This window comes from Mastacembelus armatus, chromosome 6, assembly GCF_900324485.2.
Source record: "Mastacembelus armatus chromosome 6, fMasArm1.2, whole genome shotgun sequence".
In the NCBI taxonomy this organism is placed as follows: Eukaryota; Metazoa; Chordata; class Actinopteri; order Synbranchiformes; family Mastacembelidae; genus Mastacembelus; species Mastacembelus armatus.
The window spans coordinates 8,862,211-8,883,552 of NC_046638.1; the positions used below are offsets into that span (position 1 = coordinate 8,862,211).

Sequence of the window (21,342 nt, forward strand, 5' to 3'; positions counted from 1 at the left end):
AAGGTTATTCAGAAATAATAAATATTCAACATTGATTGTTAATATATCGTATCTTGTACTGTACTTAAAAAAACAGATCAAATATATAAATACATTAATTATTCAGTAGTATATTTTAATTGACAATCATATAAACTTTTTTGCATGCATACAAATTGGTCTATTAGGATGTAATACTAACTAATGCCAAACATTATAAACATCATACTGGACAAGTGCCTCTGTTATGCAAATTCTTACCATTCAGGACTATAGCTTAATGAACATGATGAATTTACTTTTTAAAAAAAAAAAAAAATTAGCCTCGAGTCACCAGCCATTGAAAACAAGCATCAGTTTAGTAGAACTCAAAAAGCACACAGATACAATATGGATCCCCAAAGAGATCAGCTTCTTAAGGCGAGCAATGAGCATACCTATATTAAAAAGGCAGTACAGACTCATTGTTTGTGTGGAGAAGTTAGTGAAAAGGGACCAGCTTTTTACCAAGCAAATGCAAACACACTGCCAACAACTTGATGCGATCTGCGTGTGCGTGCAATCAGGTACAGCAGATCTGAATCTGTCAAGAGAGCTGAGCAAAAATGGGGGGACAGTGTGCTGATCATTATCCGACATGGCCACAAAAAAAACAAAAAAAAAAAAACAGCAGCTGTTATCATTAATGGAATTAATATCACAACAAAGAGGCAACTAACGTGTGCCGTTTAGTGAGACTTCAGAGTGCGTGTTTTGAACACCGTGCATTTTGTGGTTAGTTATCTCAGTAAGGTGTTCAGTGATCGTTATGATTGGTTTGTTGTTTAGGGATTTTTGTGTCTTTTTTGACCAATACAGTACAGGCTTGTACAATAAATAGTGATAAATAAAAAAAAACACAGAACTGATCACTTTTCAAAGAGTGTTGGTTTATTTTTTTCAATCTAATCCAGGTAAAAGCATTTTTATTTAACTTACATTAATGCATAACTTCAGCAAAAGATGTTTTTAAGGTGCATAAACTATAATTGCAAAATAAATACTTTTATATAAAGAAGTAAATGCAGTGCAAATATATCATCCTTGAGTCCTGTCAGTGCTCTTGTCCGAGGTGCTGACTTGCAGCTGGTACCTGGATGCTGCACTGCAGAGTCCCACAGCCTATAAATATTTAGGTTGGGTCAAATGCAGCAAAGTTTCTCCCAAGAGGGATTAATGAAGTATTCAGCAGAATACAAACCATGTTCTCTTTTTGACAGATAGCAAAGAAAAACATACAGTCCAGTATGTTCAAGTGTTAAATCATGGGATGACAGACAATCAGTATAGCGTACAGACACTGCCTCCTGACACTAAAGATCATAACAATAAAACTGCTGACATGGAAAGATGGAAGCATAGCCCAGGTCTAGTCTATACCTCATATGATCCATAACTGCTTCATTCAGGAAGATAAACATGGCAGGCAGACCATGAGCCATCAGTATGGCCATGTCCTGCAAAGCCATAGCCCCCAGTCATGTCCATCAAAGTGACAGGTTGGTCAGAGAAATGATGGCCTCTGTTCACATGAAACATAATTCAGCCATACAACACTGACAACTGCAGTTTGAAATCGGACCCGTTCAAAGAGCTCTGGGAACCTTTTGAGAGGTGAAAGCTGCAAAGTGTATTCAAAGGCACTTCAAATAACATTTAAGGACAAATCAGCCCCTAAATCAGAAATTTGTTTATTCACAAAGTCTTTGTTTTTCTCATCTTTGATTGTCATTTGCTGAATAAATGTTACTGCTTCAATGTTAGTGGAGTCGCTGCAAAGTTTTATCTTCAGCTAGGTTTTACAGTGCACACTGCCATAGAGTGTCCAGCTCCACAGCCAATGAGAAGAGGTTTGAGACCAGATATGAGTTGAGGCTGAAATACGTTGGTCTCTGAACCATCTCCACACATGCCATGTTCATTCCAGCCCCAGGAGAAGAGACATCCCTCTGAAATGGAGAGAGGTTATGGGTCAGTAGTGCTGACAAGGAGAGAAATGGGGCTGCAGTACTTTAACATGCAAAATTAGCATCCTGCTAAAAAAAATAAATCTTGGTGCAAAAAACAAACAAAAACAAAAAAACAAAAATCAAATCACACAATCTCTCTCTCTCTCTCTCTCTCTCACACACACACACACACACACACACAGTCTCAGTTCCCAACACTGAGGCAACCAGAAATAAAACCTTCATGCTCTTCACAGCTGGTGAGCTTGTTGGTGGGTGTGGTCAAGTCTGCATCACCGAGGAGACACGTGCCATGGCAACACAGTTACCTAATAAGCTCCATTGCCATGGCAACAGAAAAGAGCTTGCTTTCTCAAGGGTAACACATCTTCAAGCTTTCCCCATTCTGCAGTGTGTCTTTCATTCCATCCTTTCATTTATTTCATCGAGGCGTCTTTCTGTCTTTCTGCATTTTTAGCTCGTCTCTGAAAATCTATGGCATCAAAGGTTTGGATTTGCCAACAGACACATATGCTTTCGCCAATTTAAAGACCAAGATATTCAAGCCATGTCAGCAGCTTATGTCTATGTGACATCTTATTGGATATGGCTAAAGCATTACAAACATGTTTCATACGTGTGGTCTGTAATATAGCACATACATTTACGACTCCAACATATTTATCTCTGTCTTCAAGGTTATACAGTAAATGCTGATGGTCTCATTTATTAGTGAGCTTAATTTGTTAAAGTGTTTTGTTCATTGGAAAAAAGGCCTTATTCTGGTGCTGTGTTTAATTCATGGACTCACTGACTGGAGTACAGCACATCAGTGTTTCCATGGCAACAAAGTGTCTGCACAATATTATGCACATCAAAAGGATAAAAATCAAGACACTCAAACCAAAAGCAATTTACTTGTAATCGAATCCTGTCATTTGGTTTAACATTTCAGTTTAAAATTTCACACGCAATCAGCAGCACCACAGTCACGCAGGAGGAGGAGCTGTGTTTATAGCCTGACATCATACTAGGCATCTGTCCTTACATATTCCTGTTAATTTCAGAATGTTCACATTAACAATAATCTTTCCTCAGATTGGAGGAGCTGTGCCCACAGCATCTTTGGCATATCTCCTACCTCTGACCACCGATGATGAATTTCATACATGAGGAGCACTTCCTCAGGTGCAAATGGGCAAAGGCTGAACAGGCAACAGATATAAGCAGCATGCAATGCTCTTCGTTCCTTTCCGCCTGACCTACTTCAGCACCAGAAATAGCAGCACTCAGGTCTCTGCTTCCAATGGTGTTTTGCTATTTCACTGCTCCTGCCACTGCGCTCGAGACAGGAGGAGGAAAACAGGAGAGCATGGTAGAAGAGCGAGGTGCAGGAGGTTCACGAGCTCTCCTTTACTTGTTCTGCTTTGTCATTATATAACTGAACTGCTGAAAGCACATAGCAGCGCTTTTGTGAGAACTGTCATTTGAACTGTCTGCATCAACAATTTATTAATACAATGGCATATTAAGTTATTTGTTTAAATTGGTCAGAACATCAACGGAGGAGGGCCATTTGCTTATAGAAATACCAGTGATGTTCAGTGTTTCCTCGCTAATGGAACCCTGTGCTTGTGTTTGTTCATCTGGTATTCATATTCATGCTGATGTAAAAAAAAAAAAAAAAAAATACTGGGTCAGTGTTCAAAATTTAATGCAAAATATTTTATTTCCAAAAACCTTTCTAGTGCTAGCTGATGACTGTGGGACAACAGGAGACCTTTGGTAAGCCTGGGAATAATAAAAGCTTTATTTATCCTTATAAATGAAAAAGGAGGAGCCACAGACACTCAGATGTGTTTGTTTGTTTAGTATTCTTTCATGGGTGTGTTTGACTGCAGTGTCTATATTCTGTTCTTATGTGGATAAAGGGAGCTTACTCTCCAAACATTTAACTGGAAAAACATGCCTATAAATGTGTATGTGGTTAATTCAGCTCATTTACAACAGGCCTGTTCAGGTAATTGCTTCTGTCAATGATACCCATCTATCCATGCTGTAATTACTTCCTGATGTAAAGGCCACAGAGTAATGAGTTGACCTCAGAAATTCTCTGCAGCATTACCAGAAGGATTAATATTTCACATTGATGTTTAACTGTAATATATTAGACAGTTCCTTTAATAATTTGTGGGTACACAGAGAAGGATGAAAGTAGAAAATGGTTTAGACTCGTCTGTGTGTATTCCCGACTGCTTTAAGCAGTCCGAACAGGGGTCATGTTAGGCCATAAATCTCTTGCTTCAGCACTTACTGAAACTAATAACTCAAACTATTTCTGCTTAGTTTATTTCTTTCTTTTTAACTTTATTAATGAACATTTTCAGTGCAGTTGTCTATTATATTAACTGATATTTATGCTTCTATTCTTCTATCTATTTTCACACATTATAGACTTTGGTACTGGCAAATAAAAGAGTTTTTAAAAAAATTATGTATGTATAAAAAGAAATTGATAAAAGAAAAAGAGCTAGATGAGCCAAACGTGAAGAAAAGCTAAGAAAATATAAGCTAATTTTTGACACTCACCTACAATGGCCAGGTTATGTTCAGATCCACATGAAATCTGTACAGAAAACAGTTGAAAAGCATTTAAAATGCATGCTGACAGCGGAGAGACAACTGTAAATACTAAATACTACTGTCAAGACCTTTTATGCCAATATGGATGCTGAGATGCTCTGTAAACATACCTGCTTTAAAATTGAATTAAAATGACACTGTCCAAGATGAAGTCATCCAACTTCTTTTCAGAAATGCATACAACATGAATGCAGTCTAGCCCACCAGTCTTGCAATAAATTCTCCCTTCATGGTGGCAAAAATTATGTCCTGCAGATTTGGTTGAACCCCTTTTTTTAGAAAAATGTTGATTCAACTGTATGATCATCTTGGGAGGGGCGTAGTTTGTGCTGCAGTTAGAATGGTACTGCAGTATACTGACAGGTGTTTCCATTATTTTGTCCTCTCCACTTTTATCAATTAGGTTAGCAAAAACACCACTCAGAAACACCAGCTCGTTCATAAAAGCTAAAACACACTGCTGGGCTGTCTGAGGGGACTTAATGTAAATGTTTCAGGATAGCTACACAGCCCTGCCTTTGCTGACCAAAGCCTTTTACGATATAATGGCCTTTTATCCATGGTTTTCCCCTTTCTGAACTGAAATGAGGGGGGGGGGGGGGGGGGGTTTAAATTCTGATCCTGAACACTAGAAAGCTCCACAAGAGTAAAAGCATGCCAATTCATATTACTAAAGCTGACTTACCTGCAATAAAAGCCATTGAACTGTATATACATCCTAATTAATACAGTTTAACGTATTTTGATGAAAAGAAACTACAGGGGTGGAAAGCCATGAATCGAAATGCATTTACTGATTCCTGAACCACTGGCAAGATATGATCTGCTACTCCAGTAATATTCATAAGCCATAAAAATGTGACAGTTCACCAAATATTGACTCTGTGGGTGTATATTTACAGTACTAGGAGGACTAATATGGCATGAGGGGCTGTGAGTTTCATAGTTCGCTCAGCTGATCCCTATGCCTTTAGCTTTACATACACAAGGTGACTATGACTTTACATACACCAGTGCTGTGACAATGTTTCCACAGGGGAAAAGTGATCCAGAATTTGCCCTTACCCCTGACATCCATTTTATTGGTAACCATCTCCTACCATAAAGCTGCCATTTAGACTAAAGGTTAACTGCTCCAATCCCATGATGCTTACATATAATTGCCCTTATGGGAGAAGAGACCTACAGTATGTCTTCACTACATGTAAGTGGTTCTCTGGAAAGTGGAACATATAGCGTGTGAGTGCGTGTGTGCTTTACATGCTAGATATAGTGATGCAAATCATTAAGAAACTACCCTTAGTGGGCCTTGCTCTTATTCAGTTATGTGTTTTGTTTCATACTAAAACAAGCTTCAGCTTCCTGTTTTATTTGTGTATGTCTGCTGCCCCCTGTTGGACTGACTGATTTTCATCAATAACACAAGGTTACTAGCCATGGTAATAAGAATCTATAGAGTGTATCATCAATAGAGATCAATATAAATCTAAGAGACACTTTATTATTATTATTGATATTTGCCCTCCAGACCATTCAAACTGCAGAGTTTCCAAACACATATTACCTGTGTTGTCCCACTCAGGGCTTTAACCTCTGCAGGGAGTCGAACCTCCTGGTTTCCACCTCGAGCTAAAAGGCCAGCTGACTTCTGCTCTCTGTTCTCACTGGTTAATGTTTGTCGGCCCAGCTGCCCATAATCACGTCTGCCCCATGTGAACACTCTCCCACTTTCTGAAATTGATGACAACCTTGTTCAGATACAACAACTTTCCTGTCAAGCATCACAGAAATAAACTGTATCCAGTGTTTTACCTGTTTGAGCAACGATATGTGTCCAGCCACTCCACACATTTATAACTTTCTCACCATCCAACAGTGAGCGCTTCAGAAGAGTGGGAGAGGACAGGAATGGTTCCGTGGTGGTCAGCTGACCATGCTTGTTGCTTCCCCACAGAAACAAATCACCGTCTCCTGCACACACGACAGCAGCAACATTACTTTTCATCCAGTAGAGGCACGAGCAGAAAGGCAGAGCAATAATTGACTGGTACTGTTTAATTACAAGACAGAAGAAAGCTCAGCCATAATGACATATGGGCATGAAGTAGGCAACAGCTTATGAGTACAAGCTTAAAGTCTAAATGCTCCTCCAGGAATAGAGATACTGCATATCAGCTTTCAAACTATAGCCTCTTCTATGTTTATCTGCTGCCCTGTACTATATGTAAATCAATGTCATACTGTACCTGTAAGACACACACAGTGGGCTGTTCCTGCAGTTACCAGGTGTGATGCTTTCTGATCTAGACCTGCATCACGGACACAAATACCTGGTTATATTTATTATCAGTGACACTGTAAATCACATATGGTTTAAAAACCTTCTTTTCTTTAATGATTTCTGCTGAGCACAGAGTTTCCCTTACCTGGTACCAATGAGGGCACCTTAGAGCTGAAGTGTGATGGGACAGGGTGTGGACTGAGTGCTCTCTTAGCCTGACTGAATAGACCAGTGCCCCACTGATACACACAGCCCGAGTCTGAAGGCAGCAGAGAAAATGAGTATTTGTGGCTTGATTATCAAATGAATGCATACCATGGATAGCTACATAGTTAGTAACTTACCAGTAACAGCAAGAGAATGTCTAAGCCCTGCAGCTACACTCACCACTAGATCCTTCAGACCCTGAGAACAAACAGTACAATAACATATACAGTGCTGTGCAGAAGCATCCCCTGTGTATTTTGCCTAAAACATTTGCACAGTACTGTACTTCAAAGAACCTCATCGAATTATTCATGTGGTGAACTTGGGTTGTAGCAGTTTTAATCATGCATCACTGATTAGCTAAAGGTACATGCATGTATATATTCCCTAATATTATTGAAATGATTGCTCAAGTGCTCACTTCAATGACCAGTAGATCTGCAGAATGTGTGACTGTGAGTCCAACACCCAGTTGTCCAAAGGCATTGGAACCACATGCCAGCACTTTGCCACAATCTGTAGAATAGATTAACATGTTTATGACATTTTGATATCAGCAAATATATTGCATGTACTGACAGTGCATAAGGATGACACATAAGGATGGGAACACATTTCAATTTATGTCCTGTCTAACTTTTTGGCTGCTGTTAAAATTAAAGTTACTCCCTCAAAAAAACAAAATATCCTTCTATCCTGTCTATCATCCCAGCCTAGGACCATATGAGAGAAATCCATATTCCACCCATGTATATACCAAATTAAGCTCACCAGTAAGAAGAAGAGTAAAATCCCAACCACAGGCAACATTTGTTATCTTCTGATTCAGACATGGGCAGGGATGAAGAGTTGAGACGTCTGCATTGTGGCCAAGTCCCAGCTGGCCTCTGTGATTCTGTCCACACACAAACACTTCTCCACTCTCTGTCCAAACATATCACAAACATTTGGAGACCACGCAACAGTAGCGTTATACGTTTTTCCAAAAATGGGCATGTGTGTTTTACTGTATATATTAAATGTCTGACATACATTATACATATTATACCAAATGTTTACAATGACACAATAACAGTAAACCAACTAACCACTAAATATGTTATGTTTATTGTTACTTCTCTTGGCTGTAACGTTGCTCACGGATGTTTACATATCGCTAAAAGAAGAAAGCTTCTTTGTGTTTCAGACCAACGTGAACAATTAATGTATTTGTCCAGGAGGGGATGCCACATGACCTGTTCGGGCTCGTTCAGATGTATTTTATATTACTGAGAGTATGTTAACGTTCTATGAGACGCATAGAGACTTATTTGCGTTTGAGGAGCGTGTTGCTAAGTTACCGGTGACAATCACGGAGTGACCACCTCCGCCGCTGAGAATCCGGACTGCCCTGTTTCGTAAAGCTGCGGTGTCACAGAGCCGGGGCACAGACTGGTCCTCTGCATGTCCCTGTCCCAGCTGCCCGTAGGTGTTGGCTCCCTGAAATAGACGATATTAACTTGTCACTAACTAATGTTAGTTTAACACCGGTAATGCCTAGTTAACCAGTAACCAAATCTTAACGGCTATTAAGTTTCGGAGCTAACGTTAATTCAAGTGCTAAGCTAACGTTAGCTATGTCAACACGAGTCAAGTGAATTTAGTGGTGAGTATTTGAAACCACTGACTAGCGTTAAAGCTAAACTAGTAGTCCGCACACACGAATTTAACGCTTTAATGGTGAAGATATCAAACGTACCCAAGACTGTAAACAAAGCTCCGGTCTGGAGCTCGTTTCCATGGAGCACCTAGTTACCGGTGAGTCCACCATAGTTGCCGTATTGACACGTAAATGCAGCATCCGGGCTTCCGAGATGCGTCTTACCACTGCCATATTGGTACGGTTCTTGTGACCCGTTCAAGTCAGGTCAATTGGTAGAAAACACCACTTATCGTGCTGCTTTTTACTCTAATGGAATGAATGAGGTTATCTTGGAATATTAATTTTGATTTATTGCAATAAGTAGCATTAACTGTAAACGCTCTCCTAATCTAACAAAGTGGGCATTAGAAGCTCAATTAAAATATCAGGCGAAGCGAAAAAGCTTTGTATTTTTATAATAAAATTAATATATTAGTAAGATGTTGGAAATTCTTAACATCACTCAGCTATATCACTGTCTGCGTTACGCCACAGCGGCATCTACGTGTACATATTCGTGAGTCCACTATAATTTGCGACACTGACGTGAAGCAAATGTTTATCTGTTGTGTAAATGAATAGTTGTTGGTTCTGCCTTGTAAAAAAAGGCTTTATGAGTCGGAAGTAATGACACTATATCTATTTACTATGGTTTTAGAGATCCTTTATGCTTTAATAAGAACAACTTTTGAGATAACAAGTTGTTGAAAATTCTCATTTAGTATGTCAGTTTTAACCTTTCAGCTCTTTAATAAAATTACTTAATTATTCTTAGGCTGTACAGAATTACTGACATAATTTTGCATCACTAATATTGTCAGCACCAATTTCAGCATCTTGTATCTATTGGACTAATTACTGATACCCAGAAGTATTAAGTCATCAAGTAACCAACGATCTGACATACTGTGTAGACACAAAACATTTTTATTTAATTTTTCTAATTTGATACATAGCCAAATCATAATGTTTCTTTACAGTAGAAAAATAATATATTGTTTTAGGAATACTACAGTTTCTTTCACTTGAAGAGGAGGTATTCAAAATCATAACTGTAAAAAAAATAGTTTGGGGTCCATGTGCCAAATCTTTAATAAATGTTGAAAATGTTCTTTTTACACCAGTTTTCACTTTCATGATTTCAGGATTCATTGAGGACTATTTTACATACAACAAAAGAATACAAACAAGGTAAATTTTATGCATATCACTGAAGTGAGGAAGCTTACATGTGTAGGAGAATAATGAAATGAATTACAAAAATTCACATGACCACACACAACAGCAGAGTTAACAATAACAGGTGGAAACCACATCTGGCTTTGTAACACCTATGGATGCGTTTAAAGGGTACTAACTTACAATGAAAGCACATTAACCCACATTAAGCATTCATTCAGCCAGGTACAACTGATGCAAAACAGTGTCTCAAGTTATGCAGCTCTTTGGGTTTGTGTATTGTACTGGTATTAGTGGCTAAACATACCTAACACACTTCTGTAATTTATACTGTATATGCCATAAACCATGCAGTGGAGACAACAGCGCATTTTATCAAAAGCAGTGGACATTCGTTGTAGTGACACAGGGTGATACACAAGCAGTATCCCTACAACGGTGTTTGGGGGCAGGTGTCATTGGATTGTAGGTAGTTAAACTACGGTCTGGGTAGTCAGACACCCAGGTGCTTGTTCAGCCGACTGAGGGCGTCACCAACGATGTCAAGCTCATGTCGAAGCTCTTCCACAACGGTGTTGATGCTGGGAGTGTCTTTCAGCACATCCACACTCTGGGTGTAAGGGTTGTATCGGACTGTGAAGGGACGCTTGATGGTCTTGGCAAACTCCCTGAAATAACAGTAATATCATCATTAAAATAATATGTGGTAGGTATATAATTCTTTAATAAAATATGTTGTAACTTGTAGATGATTATAAGGTTAAGATATCTTATGTTAAATTGCTGTTTATTATTACCAAACAACCAAGCCTACCTCATTTTGACTTTGGCCTCTTCAAAGCTGTCAGACACAAAGTAGACATCCTGAAATGTCGTGATGATGCATTCTTGTTTGGATGTAACTTTGGGGTCGAAAGGCATTATCCTTGCATGACCGGAGAGTGCGTGCTATAAGAGAGAAGCATAGAACAAATGCTACAAACATTGTACTCACACAGTTTGGTCATTTAATTAACAATTCATCAATACTTAGTTATTTCATTTGAAAGGGAGGATCAATAGGAGAAATTATGCAATTCATTTACCATGATTATGTAGTTTCTTTACTATGTCTTGGCATAGATTATATCAAGATTATGAACAAAAAACAGCTCAATTATAACCCAAAGTGACCAGTCTTTTCAGAAGTGGCCCTATTAAATGTATTTACCTTAAGCTCACTGATGGATGACAGCAGTCCTGCTCCATATGCTCGCAGCTGCCCTTCTTGTTTGCATAGGCCAAACTCCACCGTGAAGAAATAGCACTGTAACACAAAAGAGAATAACAATTATACCATTATACCAATATTCTATAATTACTGAATTTAGAATGACTGAAGCATTTCTAGTGTGCCTGTGTCAGTGTCACTCACTGTGGCCAGTTTCTGAATTGAGTCATCAGAAGCCCCAAGTGAAGCAAGACCAATCTCCTGAGAAAACTGTGCAAAGCTGGGCTCTGCTAACAGCGGGACATGACCCAGCAGCTCATGGCATGTGTCCCTAGATGATAAAAGACCACAGAATGTTAGATCTAATATCACTGTATCACATGGAGTCTTATTTTTTTAAATAGAGCACTGTATATTACTCACGGCTCTGGGGTGTATAAGGGGTCAGAGCTGTGCCGCACATACTGGGTACAGTGGAAAACACGAAAGGCCAAACCAGCAAGGAAGTCACGCGGGGAGAGATAACCTGCCACAGGTCTGATGGTAAATCCAGTACGTTCTGAAACGATAAGATGTTTGAACCTCACATTTACAGAAGGTGAAAAAAAGAAGCTTAGCAAAGAAGCTGTTTTCATTACAAAAATTACACCCTACCTTTAAGGAAGCGTGAGACGTCTTCCAGCTGAGGGATATTGTCCTCCCGACATTCACAGTATTTGGACAGCAGTGGCAGGTTCTTCAAGTATTCCCTGCAGGCGTGGGTGGGGTACAGCTTGTTAAGCTCCCTGTACACAACACCCCAGGTCTTAACTTCTTCTTCTGTGAATTCAACATATGGAATCGGGTCTCCACTGAAATTCCAGGAAAAAAAACCTCTTTAAGAGTCAAGTAAAAACTAAACAGAATCTCCAAATAAATGTTAAAATATACAACAGAAACATACTGTTTGTAAGACATGGCGAGATCAGCAAAATACTTTCTCCTCTTCCTGTAGACATTGTCCTTGAAACCCTGATGGAAAGAAACGTACAAAGATTTTACAGGGCTTTAAATATAAAGGGTTTGTATTTTAAAGTAAATACAAACAGGTTTCTTTTGGTCTACATACTGGATGGTCAGCATCCAACTCAGAGCCATACATCAGGACACGGTTAGCACACTTGTCCAGGTCTGAAATTTTCTTTGGGAACCAGGGTACATTGCACATATCTGAGAAGAGAAGAAGGAAAAAAATTATCATGGTTAAGTAAGTTTCATAGGATACTGTATGTCAGCAGCATTTCATTTGGTGCCCTACCTTCCTCAAGTAGGCAGGAGTTATCTGGAGGCTCCATATCCACCACGTTCACATGCTTCTGAAGCAACTGGATGATTTCGTTCAGTTGTTCGTGGTTGCTGTCGCAGTCCACAAATATCTCAAACTCAGAGTTGCGTCTTTTGGATTTCCTGGACTCTATATGTACAAGGTTAACATGATTTTCCTACAAGAAACAAGAAGAATATATCTTATGCCTTATATTATCTATATTTTCTTTATCATGTGTAGGTTAACTTCGGTAAAATCCAAACACATCCAGTGAAAAGTTCAAGGGTGGATACTTAAAAGATATTTAAGGGGGGAAAAAATGATATAACTTTGTCCATACTTGGAAGAGTTTCAGTGCCTTTACAAGTCCTCCCACTTCATTCTTGAGGGAAAAGATGATCGTTGCTCTCCCTTTCTCTGATGTATTGTTCTTTTCAGCGTTTTCTTCAATTTTTGTGAAGGTTGATTTGTTTATCTGAAAATAGCAATAAAATATAGTCTTAAAATTTTGTATATTTCTGTACATTCCGCAAAAAATAGTGGCACTCCTGATAGTCATATGAGGGGATAGTCTATAATTTTCATCAATTCTTTTTAATGCCTATGAGTTCATCTGCAAATTGTAGAGAAATGTGTTGTTATATTAGATCCTTAAAGTAATATAATATTTCAGAAATGTGGTGTGAATAATTAGAATAGAGCACTGTATAGCAAATTGTTGTTCTGTGTTGCATAAATTCACTAATAAGTATGTCGTATTGTAAAAATGCAGGAAAAATAATTATACCTAATTACTAGATACCTAATAATTTGACCTAATTTCAAGTCAAGCTCACACGATGCATTTCCCCTGACTGAACCATATCTCAGGACAGGTAAAGCTGTGAATGCACAACTTCTAAACACGTAGAAACATTTAGCCATTCAAAAATCCTTTAAACACACTCTGTGTAAGCTGATGATCCTGCATCACTTGCAAGTAGTAAGAAGTGCGCCTTTAAAAACAAGCATGGGTTGTTTCTTTACATGCATATTGACAAAAAGCAAAGCAAATGCAGTAGATACAGATATGAGTGACCTCTAACCCGCGTGTCTATTTCAGCACCTCGGAGAGCGCTGTCACGTTGACGCACGGCTGTGCGTGCTGCGCACGCCAGGGGAAAAATCTCGTAATCCTGCTTCAGATTTCGGTAGCAGGACTACAACGTGCGAACGGCACAGAAAAACTTATGTCTTTTGGCTGACAACAGGGTTTTCTCGTAGACCTACTACGAGTTAGACCCAAAAAAAGTGCTTTTCAACACTGTCTGATAAATAAATCTGATTAGGGAGGATTGAGTGAAATAGCGGTCCGCTGAAAAGAATCAGTTCAATTTAGTTCAGTTACTTCCTACCGTATTTCGCCCTTCGAGTATTGTGAAGACCGCGCTGCAGATCCGTTTTGGGTGGACCCTGGTCGGTAGTATCCCTGAAAGCATTAGTGCTTGGAGACTGAATCAGGACGCTGTCTGGGGTCAACTCTTTGCGTCTTGGTTTAATGAAGATGAACCTGTGTCTGTCTCAAAGAATCGCCTTACTGCAATCTCATTTTGACCGCGGTGTGGGCTATTATTAGCCCCCTGTATGTTTAAACCTTACCAGACAGTAGCCAGCGTTTAATCATTCTTAAAACTGCAGAGTGGGCTGATTTGACGCATGAAATATTTGTCTCTTTTTCCTATTGGCACATAGAGCACACGCTGCTTTACACTTCATTTTAGTATAAATGTTAATAAAATGAATGGAATTACTCTACGTTTTAATACACAGCTAAGTCTATTAACAGCGTAAACCGATTTAGTTGATGTGATACAGGCGCTCCTGTTTCTCACACTGAGCGTTATGCTGCGCATTTATTTATTAAACCTTCGGCCTAAATTTCTGACAATATTTTCCAATACATGTGTCATCATCAAAATAGGACTAAACTGTATTTTGAAAAAAGCTGTGTTAAACTGCAAAATGTACAGACACCCATATAACATTATTTTTGTCTTAGACCTGTTCCCTGTTTTTGCTTAGGATTTTGTTGTTCTACCTCTTTTTCTTGAACATTTTACAACTTTTAACATGATGTTAAGTTTGTCGCTATAGAGACAAATTTCTGCAAATTAATACAAAAGGCCTGTAAGATTGAAGAGTTTATGAGAATACATCACTGGCCTCGGAGGCCCCCTGTCTCCTCTCTGGGTCCTTTTCCATGCGTTAATAGCACCTGACTTTTACCGTGGAGATCAGTGAAAGGCGTAGCGACGCTTTTATGGCATGAAGTTAAGGTATACATCTTTAACCCTCTTAACCCTTTGACGTAAGTTACAGTAGGAACCGCTTAAATTAATCTGCACTGACGACAAAGTGAAAGCTTATTCGTCGAGATGACCTGAGCCATCTCTACATCACTCTCCAAAAGAAGTAGGAGCAATAAAATATCAGAGGAAAACTTCAGCGCGCAAGCTCTGATCACACGACCAAACACTCACAGGTTGGTAATAACTGTTTGACTCTTTTATTTGAGTTCTTACCTCATTGTTCAGCAGCTTTTCTTCAAAGCCAATGTTCATGGAGTCAAAGGATCTTCCTCTTCGTGGTCCTTCGGTTTTGTTTGAGTACATGTTAAAGCGCCGCTGTTTTTTTTTTTTTTTTTGTTGTTGTTGTTGTTTCTTGGGGGGGAAGGTCGATGTTGCTCTTGCCTCCACTGTAAGTGAGCTGTCTACCCCGAGAGGCAGCGCGCTTTGCTATTTAACCGCAGAGAGACACATGAGGTGGGGGCAATAATCTCAGCCACAGCATCAAATGAAAAAGAGCAGCAGCGCTCACGTCATTGGGAGAAGGGGTATCTTTTATTTCACCTAAAGGCCCAAAAACAGCTTCCATTGTCAGGAAAAGATATAACACTGGAATTATTCCTGTGTTTTGTTATGTTAGACCCATATATAGCAGTTACCCATCATGCTGAGTTCGAATCCGTATGATTTGGATGCAGACCTTATAATTCACTATAAGGAATTTATTATAATTTCGTTTTAATTACTTGAAATCCAGAACTCCTTATGTTGGCACCAGTAGTTGCTTGTTAGCTGACACACTGGATGCTTTTGCTGACACACTGACTAAGAGGTGAGGTTTTAGGAGGATTCAGGAGTAGCCCACCTGCCTTTGTTTCTCTGTATTACAACTCTGGGTTTCTGGGGCAAATAGCAGAAAGAATCTGAATCTTTGCATTTGTGCAACACAATCAATCTTTTACAATGATCTAGACAATTAGTGGGAAAAGGTTTTATAGGCCTCTGTAAGTAGAATCAGATGAGGGACCACTGAAGCTAAGAGAAACCTCATTACTTTTAGCAGATAATTGTTCTGTAAGCTTTAGCTTCTCACAGCCTTAGTGCAGTGATACATGTGGCTTATGCACATGTTTGTCTCAGGTGGTCCTGGCCCCTGTCACTCGTGACATGAGCACATGCTTTACACAACTGAAGGGGCAGTGAAGGAAACTTCCTTCTTTTCCTTTTCTCCATTAGGCAGAGCTGTTTTATTGTACTATCAGTCATGTTGCAGAATGGTAAAACCCGACAAAAAAGGAGGAATTCATATAAGTGGAATTCACTGCTAATATTGTGGGTGTCTGTGTTATAGTGTTCTTTACAGTCTTTCCAACACTCTGACTACATTTTCCAGTATGCATACAGAAAAGTATGAGTGGCCATGTTTACCTGACTGTTAAGCTCCTTATCCCTCCTTAAATGCACAAATGCAATATACATTGCCTGAGCAACAAAGCACAACCTCTGTTCAGAATTAGTAACTAGTGTTAATCACACTTAGCAATTATCTTAAAACTGGCCATAAATAGACACAGTTACAAAAACTCTTAGTAGTCAGTGTTTGTTTCTGATGTCCTTCTAATAGAAATCACAACTGAACAAACTAATGAACTAACTAATTAGTTAGTTGATTGAATGATCAAAATCATTTAATCATTTATTTTGATATGCCACTTTACTATTTACTATGACAGTATATTAAATATCACTAGCTTTTAGATTGTTAATTGGTTTAAGTGCATTGTTCACCTGGGAAACAGTGATGTTCACACTTTTCTAACTTATAAGCTTGTATTTTAACAATGGGATCATTGACCATTACATTAATAACAAAAACACATTTGAATAGAATTATTGAGCTGACAAATCTAAGGAGTTTTGGCACCGGCTGCTTTATTCTGTATTAAGATTTTACCTGGACTACTACCAACATTTCTCTCTTTCCTCTGACAGGAAAATAAATAGCATTTTTTTCAGGAAAATTCTTCCTGTAGTCCTGCAGAAATCTAATGACGCCAGAATACGTCAGTGAACATGAGACACGGCTAACTGTGGTACTGTGTTAACCTTATAATTAATTCATAGACCAACATTGCATTCTTTTCCTAGAATAGGTATTGTGTGTTGGTTCTTTAGAGATAAAAGAGAAAGGAAAGAAAAAACCTACCAACTGTTATGTCCATGGTATTGTTCACGATTCAGTAATGAACTCTTCCTTGCATGAAGCCCAGTCACTGAGTTGGGCTCCTACAGAGCAGGATGCAGCACATCTAAATGTACTTAAAAAAACATTTTCACAACATCTCTTTTGTGCTGCAGATGCTCTGATTATGCCTTTGATCTACTTGTGTCTTGACTGCTACTGGATAAGCTCTCCTTCATTTAATGCAATAGACTCTGTCAGAAGCTCATTAGATTTCATACTGCACATAGTTTACAAATTATGTGTCTTTTTTATCCAGCTGCTTTTTTAAGGCACAATCATGACTATACTTGCTCTGCTATTATGCTTTTCCTGACAAAGCTACCTCTAATAATGTAATGTAGCTCATACCATCTCTGCTTTGCCACTCAGAGAGTAATTAACACAGGTGTTTTATGATACTTTAAACCAGGGAGTACTAGATTGTTCAGTATGAACTCCCCTGGTCCACTACCCTGGTGACCCACGCAGCTACCATATGTGGTTAGTGTTCTCTTAATATGTAGCTTCATGGATGGGATATTATAACTCACTAAGCCAGCCATGAACATTTTAGACCATTCTCAATCACAATAATCATTATTCCATGTTAAAATGTGTGAACTGTTCAAAATGTATTTAGTAAAAACACTAATTAAATAAAAATCTGAAAAGATGCAAGATAATGTTCTTTAAATATTTTATATATATTCATAAAAATGCATGTATTGTATGGTAATATGTTTGGATACTTAGTTACACTAATACTGATCTCTTGCAGCTCCAGATGAGACTGTTTATGCTCTACTGGAGTCGGATAATGAGAGTACTCAACACATTTACCCATCTCATTACTGAAACATAATCTACTTCTGAAGAAACCAGCCATGGAAACACTAAGCAGGCAACCACAGATTTTACTGCTCATGTGAAATCTGCAAGGAATAAACAATATTTGTTCATAGAGAGTTTATTATTCTAAAAATTGATACACACACTCTTATTTTTGAGAGGAGGTGCTGTGTTACAGTCTTGTCTGGGTGCATGAGAGCTGCTCTGTGGCCAGTCTGTCCCAGTTCTGTTCACTTTAATCAGAGGGATTTACTCACAGTGTCTGAGCATCAAGCTGCAAGAGATCTATCTGACTAATCTCACCCATGGCACTAAGAACTGCCGAACATGAGCCTTAGAATGCATTAGAACATGAAACTGGGCCACATCTCACATATGCATTAAGGAAGATAAACAATAATAAAACACTGCATATTAAACATTGCATTCTCCAAACTGAGGTCAAGAGGTCAGAGTAAATTTGTTAGAAATCCTGTGTTGTGCATGGCAACTTGTAACTTCATTTGGGATCAGCTAATGTTGTAAAAAAATCAAAACTAACATAAACTATAATCTGAGGTAATGTAACATGCAATTATATAAATATATAAATAGATATATTAGTTGAATAGATTACAATTTCATATTGAGACTTTTTAGGGTTGGAAATCAAAACCAAAAACCTTTCAGCATGGAGTATTCATAGTGAACATCTGTAATTTTGCATTTGAAAATTCTTATGTATATCTGAAGTATTATAAAACTACATATCTGCTTGAGACAAAAAAAAAGAGTCTCAGTGGCTTCACTTGTGGATGATGTCCAATTAATGTTTCCACCTCTGATTGTAACACTGGTGTTATTTGAATTTCCAGAGAATTCAAGGTCTTCTCACTGTACTTCATCAATAGAAATTCAGTCTTTCACCTGATCCTCAGCCTTGTTTGAACAACTAACTAATCAGAACAGTGAATGGTCTGCTTACGTGCACTTCCTGCAACAGGACTACGTCTCTTTAATTAGCTCCAACTCTTTCATTGCAGAACAAACAGCAGCATATGCCACTTGGTGACAGGCGTCAGTGTACACAAGGACAGGACAGGACAGAGCCGTGCCCATAAACACCTGCCTCATTCAAAATAGAAGCATTACACATGGTGCAAAAATGGTACAGATTATAAAGGGATCATTAAAGGTTTAGTGTAAATAATCTGGAAAATAGTTTGAATATGTTTCAATTGTTTGTTACCTGGCCTGATCATGTAAGGATGCATTTTCATTGGTATGCACCAGGTGTATCTGTATCTATAGTGGTGTTTTTTTTTAGAGAGCAGCAGTTTCCATAGTGTCCTGCCATAGAAACCATGCTCAGTGCAGCAGTGCACCCTGATATGTGTATGATCTTCACCACCTACAATGATTCCTTTAAGCCTTTAGCTGTTCTTCTGAACCTTTTATCTCACTGATCATTTTCCATTATGCCTTTGGACAACAGCACTACATCATGGCCATTAATTGACAGTTTCTCTAACTGTGGACTGATGAATTTGCAAAATATTTGAGAGTGTTGTTTAGATTGGTTTGTTCATTATTATAATTAAGAATAAAATCTGACATATTTTTGCCTCACTGTTTGAAATGTGCAATATAATATTTTTATCTACATTGTTTGTTTTAAGTTTTTCACCTTTTGTTTTTCATGCCTCATGGAAGATTGGTGAAATACAACTTTTCTGCCTCTACATACATTAAACGCTGTAGGTGATAATGTGAGAAAAATATTGCACTGCCCTGACAAAAATCACACACTGTATAGCATCCTTGCTGCCTGGTCTATCATTACAATATCCTTACAAATAAGCTAGTTGAAGTGGCAGAAAGGGCAGTAAGGCAAATGCAAACATCAACGTCACCACATCACTTTCTGTGAGCAGGAAACGTCAGTGTCTTTGATATTCGGGGATCACGAAGGGGAAAGTTTCATTGTGATTCTGTTGACAAGAGATAGAAAGCCAGGGAACTCAGGAAATGAGCTGAAGGGGGCTTTGATTGCACCCAATAGCATCATGCGTCTTTATTAACATGCCTTGACCAGGTGGTTGTGAATAGGCCGGGCCTTGGAATCAAAGGAGAGGGAACGTGACACTGCACACGCATTCTTCATCCCTGTATTATCCCCACCGCTCACCCAGCAACTGTGAATACACCAGTATTCGGAGGCATTTTACACAATCTGAAGGGTTTAATTCAGATGATCCAACCTTGACAAAATTGTACATTTCAATAGTTATTTTTTTTATCATCCAAGAAAGACCAGTCTAATTCTAAATGCTGCAAAATGACGGATCATTTTGAGTGACAGGCTGCTTTTCATCATGGAAATGTGGCTCACTACAACATCCTACTTAGTCATAAGTTAAAGCCTATTTCTTGTTATTGAAAAGCTGTTTGTTACTTCATACATTTCTTGATAAAACTAAAGCTAATATTTATTAACTTAATGGACATGTCACATGAAAATCAGTGTTATATTCTTTATGCTTTACAGAAGGACTGGTCAGATTTTCCCACAAATGTGAACAGAACATGTTTCACTGTAAGGCAAAATGTCAGGTCACCTAATAAAAACAAAAAAAAACAAAACAAAAAAAAAAACAACTGACATCCAGCATCAGCATCAGACAGGTCTCACATGTCTCAGCATCACTGATGTGTATAAAGCACTAGTCAGATAATGCTCGGCCAGCTGCGATGCGTTCATGGAGTCAGATCGGATCAAGCTCCTGTGAAGTCTGGCAAACTGACAATGAAGTTTGGCAGCAGGAAACATCTGGGTTTCGCCCCATGACATGACATGACTGGGAGCAAGGCCTGAAGAGACACAGCGGCCTGGAAAGTGCAAGTCATTAGCCACAAGCAATCTTGAAAGGCCAAGCATGGTTTTATCTACGTCACTGTACTGATTTAAAACACACAATGACCGGTCAGCTATTTGTATCATCAGGCCTAGTCAATGTTTAGACTGCCTCTAGAGATAGCAAGATTAAAAAGACAGGTTTTTCCCCCCATAGGGTGATCTCTGTCTTGCATACACTCTGACCAACTCGGGATTTCCATTAGAAAGAGTGTTCTACATATCAATCCAAGCTTTAATTAAAAAGCTGCTATATTCACAGAGCCTTCGTAAGCTTGCTGGAAATGCGCAGGTTGTCCTGCTCTTCACCATGAGTGGGCGACATGGTGCATTTGGAAACCAAATGAGTTCATTGTTGCCAGGCTGAAGCCTTTCATCTAATTTTATTGTCCTTACCAAGTGACTGTCACCCTCTGGTAAACACTTGATGTTGTCATCAGCATTAGCACCATTACTCATATGCTTTGAAAGGTGACTCAATACACACTCAAGGCAGCTTCTTATATGAAGATTTAGATTTTCATCATCTCATCTGCTGACTGTTTTAAGTTTGAGCATACAAACATGATAATAATAAC

The 21,342-nt window shown here is 38.7% G+C and overlaps 2 protein-coding genes across 2 annotated transcripts; both read right to left on the reverse strand.

Annotated features, from left to right (window-relative positions):
- Window positions 1-891: 891 nt before the first annotated feature.
- On the reverse strand, window positions 892-8,961 carry sergef (secretion regulating guanine nucleotide exchange factor). The gene is made up of 11 exons (XM_026311076.1): window positions 8,837-8,961; window positions 8,439-8,577; window positions 7,870-8,022; window positions 7,520-7,614; window positions 7,236-7,296; window positions 7,037-7,150; window positions 6,857-6,919; window positions 6,423-6,581; window positions 6,175-6,341; window positions 4,557-4,593; window positions 892-1,967 (listed from the first exon to the last, which is right to left on the reverse strand). The coding sequence occupies exons 1-11, from the start codon at window positions 8,936-8,938 to the stop codon at window positions 1,807-1,809; spliced, it is 1,251 nt and encodes a 416-aa protein (XP_026166861.1). The 5' UTR covers window positions 8,939-8,961; the 3' UTR covers window positions 892-1,806.
- A 1,387-nt stretch (window positions 8,962-10,348) lies between these two features.
- Window positions 10,349-15,140, reverse strand: tph1a (tryptophan hydroxylase 1 (tryptophan 5-monooxygenase) a). Its single transcript, XM_026311069.1, has 11 exons — window positions 15,036-15,140; window positions 12,815-12,949; window positions 12,466-12,649; window positions 12,277-12,377; window positions 12,112-12,179; window positions 11,823-12,019; window positions 11,592-11,727; window positions 11,373-11,499; window positions 11,169-11,264; window positions 10,773-10,906; window positions 10,349-10,626 (listed from the first exon to the last, which is right to left on the reverse strand). The coding sequence occupies exons 1-11, from the start codon at window positions 15,123-15,125 to the stop codon at window positions 10,452-10,454; spliced, it is 1,443 nt and encodes a 480-aa protein (XP_026166854.1). The 5' UTR covers window positions 15,126-15,140; the 3' UTR covers window positions 10,349-10,451.
- Between the last annotated feature and the right edge of the window lie 6,202 nt (window positions 15,141-21,342).

Coding starts and splice junctions, on each gene's coding strand:
- sergef (XM_026311076.1), bottom strand. CDS start 8,938: ATGCTGCATTTACGTGTCAATACGGCAACTATGGTGGACTCACCGGTA. Junction 8,023..8,438: donor TCACTCCGTGATTGTCACCG/GTAACTTAGCAA, acceptor ATGTTTGGACAG/AGAGTGGAGAAGTGTTTGTG. Junction 7,151..7,235: donor ACATTCTCTTGCTGTTACTG/GTAAGTTACTAA, acceptor TGCTGCCTTCAG/ACTCGGGCTGTGTGTATCAG.
- tph1a (XM_026311069.1), bottom strand. CDS start 15,125: ATGTACTCAAACAAAACCGAAGGACCACGAAGAGGAAGATCCTTTGAC. Junction 12,378..12,465: donor CTCCTGCCTACTTGAGGAAG/GTAGGGCACCAA, acceptor TTCTCTTCTCAG/ATATGTGCAATGTACCCTGG. Junction 11,265..11,372: donor CAATTCAGAAACTGGCCACA/GTGAGTGACACT, acceptor TTTGTGTTACAG/TGCTATTTCTTCACGGTGGA.